At 54.9% G+C, this 8,065-nt stretch overlaps 1 protein-coding gene across 1 annotated transcript; it reads left to right on the forward strand.

Annotated features, from left to right (window-relative positions):
* Positions 1 to 1,056: 1,056 nt before the first annotated feature.
* CACFD1 (calcium channel flower domain containing 1) lies at positions 1,057 to 7,106 on the forward strand. Its single transcript, XM_026062416.1, has 5 exons — positions 1,057 to 1,180; positions 6,010 to 6,082; positions 6,552 to 6,677; positions 6,793 to 6,900; positions 7,016 to 7,106. The coding sequence occupies exons 1-5, from the start codon at positions 1,057 to 1,059 to the stop codon at positions 7,104 to 7,106; spliced, it is 522 nt and encodes a 173-aa protein (XP_025918201.1).
* Positions 7,107 to 8,065: the final 959 nt, after the last annotated feature.

An 8,065-nucleotide genomic window follows, 5' to 3' on the forward strand; every position in this document is an offset into this window, starting at 1 on the left:
GCCTGCAAAGTCCTCCTTCTACTCCTGTTTTCTAGGGAGAAAACCTGATTCCATTGAGATCAAGGAGAGTGTTTTCCTGTTATCCTGAAGGCAGAACTTTGTAACAATTTTCATGCTAAATTCATGTTAATTCAAAAATTCATGTTTCCCTTTCCCCCTAGTGAATACTGGCCACATGGATAACGGCATCTAGTGGTTGGATAGGGGCAGTAGGAGCCAGAGCTCCAGGTTTCTGCTCCTGGCTTTGCCACTGACTTTACTGTGTGACATTAGACAAACCACCTGCTGCTGAAGCAGAAGCTCAGCACTAGGAGAAGTAAAACGGAGTGAAGACAGGTAAGAGACAAGCACAACGTGCTCACATGGGCGAGGGCGTTCAGGACACAACGGTGGCTTTAAGGAACGAGACTCTCGCAATACCTCCCTCTGTGATTTGGGAGAAGCGTTGCAGCTGGACAGTGTTATCAGCCTGGTCAAAGCTTCTGGCGCGCGGTTTCTGTGTTCGGTGCTTGCACGGAGATACGCTCGGGCCTGGCGTGCCCGCAGCCTCCCGCTGTGCCGGCACCGGCAGCTGCAAGGAGACGCCTGGACTAGCTGCTCCCTTGGGGCTTCTTGCGCATTCGCGGGGCAGACACGTGCCTTTGGCCCGAGCAGAGCCCGTCTGCCCGGCGCACCCGCATGCCTCCCCGCAGCCCTGACGAATACGTAGGCGAAGGGCTCTGCCCACTAGGCTTTTAATGAGAGTGACATCAAAACCCTCCCTGCTGGAGGAGGGGACCCACAATGCAATACGCAGGGAGACGTGGAAGCCGCTTCCAGGGCCGCTGGCATCGCTGCTGCCGGCGCGGACCCTCCTTTGTCAGCCCCGGGGGGCGGCTGGGGCCAGGCTGCACATGGGCGTGGGGGCAGAGGCCCGGAGGTGGCCTTAGCGGCTGTCCCCTGGTCTTGCTGGAGGGCGACGCGGGAAGGGGGCTGCCACCTGGGGAGGGGAGGGTGCTCCTGCGCGGCTGGGGCTCAGGTGGGACGCGGGGCGCTGCCCCCTGACCCCCGGGTGCCATGAGCGCCCAGGAGGACCAGTTCCCGGCAGCAGCCCCCGGCCCAGCGGATCCCTCCGCCGATGATGGCATGACCTGGTGGTACAGGTGGCTCTGCAGGATTGCCGGGGTCGTCGGGGGCATGTGTGAGTATCCCCTTCCCTCGCGGGCGGAGGCTCCCCCTCGGCTCTGCTCGTGCATGCAAAAGCGTGTGCCGGGGTTCACGCCTGCCCGGCTTTAGGATCATGTTTGTGTGTGTGTGGGGAGCACGGAACAATAGTTTGGGGCTGCAGGTTCGCACCTGCCCTACGGATGTAGGGTGCTGCGTTTCAGACGGAAGGGAGCCGTGGCACACCTGGAGCCGGGTGGTTTTAGCGTGCACACGATGGATGTGCTGTACACACTCACTGAACTTGCTGAACTTCGGCACCTGGGAGAAGGGATGTCACTGGGGAGGATCTGCTAATCCTTGGGTTTCTTCTTGGGTAAAACACTCGCTGGGAATGACGGGCAGGAGCCAAAGCCCTGCTCCTGTGGGAGGGCTGTGGGCAGACGAACTGGGTGATGATTTTTAGGGAGCACCAGGCTCAGGTCGTCAGCAGGGTCGGGAGCAGAGCTTGAACAGAGACCACAGGATTTGATTCATCATATGTGTCTATCAGGTGTTTAAGTGTTCCTCCAACATACTTTCTTTCCCCTTTCTGAATGTCAGCGTATGTTTTCTGTTATTGCCGTTGTTAATCGCAGAGGGCCTCGCTGTATTTTTTGAAGGAGGGTAATGAACTTTGCCTGTGTGCTGTGTGTTTCTAAGGAGTTTAGTCTTGGGCGCGCAGAAGAAGGGAGATGGCGTTCAGCAAAGCGAGCCAGCTGCGCTGTGAATTACCTGCCGCTGAAAATTTTTTCCCAGGGAAAGTCTTTGCAACTTTGCCAGGAACGAGCTTGTCCTATGGTGCTGTTCTGCTACATTCTGCGAGGAGATTAATAGCTCTTAAAAGCAGGAGGGACTGTTATGACCACTTAGTCTGATCTCCTGCAGAGCACAAGGTGGAGAATTTCTTCTGCTTCAGGTCCATGACTTCTACTAAAACAAGAATGTTTCTCAGCCAGTACAGTCAGTCCTGATTTATTCCCTCTGCTGCGGCGTTTCGTTTGATCCCTCTCTCTTCCCACCCCCTTTCCACGCCTGGCTCTTGCTCGGGACTTGCCTGCACAGGGCCATGGCGTTTTTGTAGCCGACGTTGGTATCGTAGAGCAGGCTTGTTGCAACCCCTTTTTGTTAGGCTGGTAAAACAGACGCCGCTCTCACTGTTGTGTGCTTTAGCTGCTGAAGTTCTGCAGGTGTGAAAGGATTTCTTAGGACTGCTCTTAAGGGGCAGAACATCCCCGTCCCGCCATGCTTGGCCGGAGGCCCCCTCTGCTTCTGGTCCCGGCAGATGGCCAAGACACCAGCTGCAGCATGTCTCCGGCACGGGTCCCGACAGAGGGATTTGTGTAGCGGCGCCTTTCCCACGGCCTGTGACTGTAGCCAGAGCCTCGGCACCTTTTCTGTAGCTCTGGCCCATGGACAGCTTAGAGGGACGTGGACGGAGGCCTTGGCAAAGCCCCGAGCTGGAGGGTGAAGAGCTGGAGAGGGTGGCTGGTAGGTCGCGCTGTTAACCTCCAGTGCTGGAACAGCTCAAGAGTGGCTTAAAAGCAGTGCAATTCTTCAAAAACATGTTTTTTTTCTCTATCTTCAGGTTTATAAGCAGCTGAGTTGTATTTGGATTATTTTCCCAACCTTTTGTTCACAGCTTTGAGAACTCATGACTTATTTTAAATGAAAGCTGAGAGTTTTACATAGTTGAGTGAGTCTGGGAGAAGAAACTTTCAGAGGGAAGAACCACATTCTTAACAGCACTCCAGGTGATTCGGGAAGTCGGAGAACTTGCTCCGTAGCCCTGGCAGTCTCTCTTCAGGAGGTTTGCGAGGCAGAGAACTGGACAGCTAGAGACACAGATTGCTGCCACAAGTAGGGAAACGGGAGGTGATGGAAAGAGGCAACCCTCCGGTGCTCCATGCTGGTAATGACCCTCTTCACACTGCTCCTTGCCCAGCATCACCCTGTTGCAGCTGGGTGGTGAGCGAAGGGGTGACAGTAATAACCGAGCAAGGCTGGGATCTGCCTCCAGTTTCAGAGCTTGCTGTGAAAGAATAGAGCTCATTTATTAAGTATTTTGGGCAACTGGATCGCGGCTGCTATGAGTGTGGATTATGTCTTACAGAAAGCCAAATTCCCTGTAGACAAGAAGAGAAACTTTTTTTAGTGGAGGTGAGCCTGGGAGGCGGCATCTACCACACGCAAACACCTGTAGCCCACAACATGCTTAAGATAGAGGGGTCCAAGGGCTGGAGCAGGCGACAAGACGGCTAGGGTCTGGGGCCTGTTTCTGGCTCTTGCACGCGTTGGCTTTGTGACCTTGGCCAAGTCCCTTTTCCCCCTTGAGTTCCCTTCTGTAAAAGGATGGTGAGATTCCCTGGCTTTTGTAAAATGCTTTAGGAGCAAAAATAGGTTGCACTGAGGACAGCGACCAGCTGCTTGAAATGAATAAAGTCTTGGGGGAGGGTGCTTTTATCGTTCCCCCCCCCCCATTTTAGCTCCCCGTTACTGTGCTTCCTCAGAGATTCGGCATGGGACAGCAATCAAACAGCAGAAGTGTCTGTCCTCCATAGCTCACATGCCATCAAGCACTGCCTGAATTTTAAACCTCTTCTGAGGCCTCTGTGTTGCAAAAAGAAGTCTCTGGGTTGGCAGCTCTGTTTGCTTTTGGCTCCTGAGGCAGGAGCTGATCCCGTCCTAGTGGGACAAGGTTGTGCCAGGCTGCTGTGGGGTGCATTGCACCAGGAAGGAGACTGAAGGTCACCAGTCATTATCTCTGTGGCTTTTGGCAACTGCCACAGGGTGCAGTGTTTCTGTGATTGTAAACCTCTGACTCCTTCCCCGCTGGTTGGTGCTCCCACTCCTTGCCTGCTGACGTAGGGCTTTGCTCAGCTGAGGTTTGCTGGGTCATTAGTCCATTGGCAACCAGGACAATTGCTTAGCTGGGAATCCTGCAAGGACGTTTAGTGCTCAGGGGTGGTTTGGTGGTGTTTGAGGAGAAACCAAAACCAAACCCCTGACAAAACAAAACCTTGATTGACTAGATTTAAAAAAAAGGAGGTGTTACGTAGGCCAAAATCCTACTTGGAATATAACATGCTGCCTCCCTGGGTTTGCTCTGTCACTCTCCAAGCCTCTCTGCCCATCACGCTCTGTCGTGCTGCTAAGGAAGGCAGCGATCTGCCCCAGCGGCGGCTGCGTTTCAGGGGTAGTCAAGATGTGGCTGGTTTTGCTACTCTGCTAATTATGAAGTTCTTTAAAGTCACTTAACATTGCTCTTAGGAGTGTGCTTTCCTGTGGGCAGAGCAAGTGTCAGAAGTCTTTGGTGCTCGCCATATGCTCCTCTTCTGTCCGGGGAGTATCCAAGGGTTTGGCAGTCATAGAGAAGAATTAGAAAGCTCTATATTGTGCCCTACTCTCCATGCTGCCTGCTGCTGCCAGCGATCCTGCTTGCTGTGGCTTTTCCAGCTCTCCAACTTGTTGGGGGATGACTGCACATCCCACCCTGCTGCCTCAGTTTCTCCCCCGCAGCGTGGGGACGCTGACACCGGCTCCTTTGCGACGGGAGGAGGAAGGTGCCCTTGGAGCATGGTTGTTAATGTGCTCTTTGTCATTTCTGCTCTATCGGCTGGTCCTGTTTTTCTCACGGGATACTCTGAAATACTTTGGGTCCTATAGAACAGTCTTAGAAAGCCTTTAAAAATAACATTGGTTTGCTGTTTCCTAAAAACAGGAGGCCACTGGCTTGTGGGGTGACCTTAGATTGGTCCCATCGTAGGCCTGCAGCCTCTCTCTGGTCAATAAGGGTAACTACTCTTAAAGCAGCTCTGAGGATTCAGCAGTGACTGCTTAAAAGAAACCTTGCACGCATGTGCCTGCTTTTGGCAGGGCGGCAGGATTGCTCACGGCAGCTCTGCTCTGGGATTCCCTTGGGAAAACATGGGCAGGCATCTAAAATAGCAGAACCCAGGTCGGTCTCGTTCTCAGAGAGAGACACCACTGGTCTTCATTATGCAGCTAAACATCCCCAGCACAGCCTTTAAGGACCATATGTTTTTAGCTGGACTGAAATTATTTTTTATTATGCTCTATTCTTGCACTATATAATAGTGCTCTGCTATTGCACCCTGCTGTTGTTTACCGTGGTCTCAGCCGCTGCCTCAGGCTGAGCCAGTGCCTCCCTGCCCTGCTTCCTCCCCGGCTCGGGTTGCCCGTGGGCAGCACAGCCTGTTGCTATCCACCGAGGACAAGGCCGGTATCAAGTGCCGGGAACATTTTGCAAGTTTAATGAGGCAGGAAGTAGGTGCCTGCAGCCTCGGCTTGGATGCAGCCGGCGGGTTCCTCTCCTTCATTACAAATTCAGAACTGCTGGAGCTATTTCGGGCCTGGCTTTATCCAGCATCCGCTTACCTTTCTGTTAGAGGAGACCCAAAATCGACTCTTGGTTCTGCCCGTCCCCAGCAGAGTTGCGCAGAGCCTGCAGCATGTGGCCGAGAGCTGAGTTCACCTCCGCTTTATCTATGTGTTGTCCCATATGCCTTTGGTTTGCTCCATGCTGCAGGTCTCTTTTTTGCCAAACTCTTTCCTTTTGCTGGTGCCCACAGGGACCTCCTTGTTCATCCCAGCACAAACCAGTAATTCCTCAGCAAATAAAAAACAGGGTGCTATTTACGTGATTGCACTTAAAAGCAATGGCAAATCAGCACAGGAGGGCGAAACCGTGACGGGTGCCAGAGCCGGGGGGAACGGCCAGCCCTGCCCGCCGTGCCGCAGCCCCTCTGCCCCCGCGGGTGCACCGGGTTTGTCTTCATGGCCACTCAAAACCTCTTTGCTTTCCAGCCTGTGCCTTTGCTGGCCTCTGGAACTGCATCACCATCAACCCTCTGAACATAGCGGCGGGTGTGTGGATGATGTGAGTAGAGTTTCTTTTCTTTTTTTTCCTGCTGGGAGAGAGGTTCTGTTAATTGAACACCATTTAGCAAGGATCCGAGCTGCCCTGTTGGGCGACAACTGAAGTGAAACATCCATCTGGCCCTGCAGGAGAGACCAGACCTGTGACTTGTCACGATCTTCTCAGTCGAGGTGGTTGAGACACCGGGTTTACTCTATTCATATTCCTCTTCTCTCCCTACCCCCTTCCCCACCCCTTTTCAGGTAGATACTGGGATGCCCCTATCCAAAATAAATCTGGAGCACCACAGGCCCAGAGTTTGGGAATTAGCAAGGCGGGAGGGAAAGAGCGCAGCGGGGCCCAGCCCCGTCACGCAGGTCTGCCTGTGTCTGAGCATCCGAGCGGCGGGTACCCGTGGGGAAGGGGGGCAGCGCCAGCCCTCGCTCGGGGCCGCGCTGGCGGGATTAACTCTCGTTCGCTTCCCCTGGAGGCTCAACGCCTTCGTGCTGTTCCTGTGCGAAGCGCCCTTCTGCTGCCAGTTCATCGAATTCGCCAACGCGGTGGCCACGAGGGCGGACAAGCTGCGGCCCTGGCAGAAAGCCGCTTTCTACTGCGGGTGAGGAGGTGACGGCGCGGGGCGGCGCGGCGGGCCGGGGGCGCCGGGGTGGACGAGAGTCCCTGCGCGGCGTGGGGAGCGGGGCCGGGCGCTGAGGGTCGTCTCTCTCTTCCAGGATGGCCGTGTTCCCCGTCATGCTCAGCCTGACGCTGACCACGCTCTTTGGCAACGCCGTCGCGTTCGCAGCCGGGGTGCTCTACGGCCTCTCGGCTCTCGGCAAAAAGTGAGAGGGATGCGCATCTGGTGGGCCTGCAGCGCTCGACGGGGACGCCTCCGTGCTGGGTGCTGCGCTGCCCTCGGCGGGCGGGCAGAGCTCAGGCTGTCCCTCTTCTCCGCAGGGGAGATGCCATTTCCTACGCCCGGATCCAGCAGCAGAAGCAGATGGATGAAGAGAAGCTCACGGGGGCCATGGAGGGACAGGCTCTGTGAAGCGCACGAGCGCAGGGTAACCTCTCTTGGACACCGAGATGCTGGTGAAGACATGGAGATCCGCTCTGCCCTTCCCTCTGCCCGCTCCCCTTGCTGTTACTCTACGGTTTTCCCGGACACTGCAGCAACTGGAAATCTCAGGGGCTGGGGCGGGCTGTGCCCCCCGCTCACACCAGCAGCCAGGCCTCAGCGTGTTGGCCCCTCTCCCCTCCTCCTCCTCCTTGCCCACTCAGAGGTTTGACCCTGAACCGATATCTCACAGCCCCTTTCCTTTTTTTTCTCCTTTTTCCCCGCAGAGGTGCTGGCCCTTTGAGTGCTGCTTTAGAAGCTAAACATGTAGCCTTTCTTCGGAGTGGCCCCCGGTTAACCTCCGGGGCCGTGACGAGCCCGCCGTGTTTTGCTGAGGTGTGATACTCTAATCCAGAGTTTAGCAATACTTGGTGATGCTTAAGCTTGGACTTCTTTCATTGAATAGGTTTTAATATGGGTCCGGTTAGGCCAGGCGTTGGAGGCATCGCTGGACTTCCAGCAAAAAACCCACGTGAAGACGATAACCGTCTCTGCAGAGGAGCTGCCAGAAGTTTTGCGGCAGATCTTGATCCCTGTAAAGCACAGTCCCCCCTCCCTCTGCACACAGCTGCAGGCAGTTGCTGCAATTTACTTGAAATGTATGAATTAATTATTTTGTCTTAATAACGGTACTTTTCTTACGCTTCACCCTTTTCCTGGGGAAGAAGTGAGGTTTGCTTTACCTCAGCTGAAAAGGGATAATAATATTCCTTGAGCAAAGCAGGGGCTTTTTGCTGGTGTAGCTAAGGGTTGCAGATGCGAAAGAGGGTCCTTCTGTCACGAGCCGGGACTCTGCTCTGGCATCTGCCCCCGCATCTGCTCCCGCAGCGTGTGGGACCTGCTCTTCGCTGCTGTCCGGTACAGTCTTTCCCTTCGGGCTCGTGTTGTTT

Source organism: Apteryx rowi, unplaced genomic scaffold (assembly GCF_003343035.1).
Source record: "Apteryx rowi isolate R43461 unplaced genomic scaffold, aptRow1 scaffold_19, whole genome shotgun sequence".
Classification (NCBI taxonomy): domain Eukaryota; kingdom Metazoa; phylum Chordata; class Aves; order Apterygiformes; family Apterygidae; genus Apteryx; species Apteryx rowi.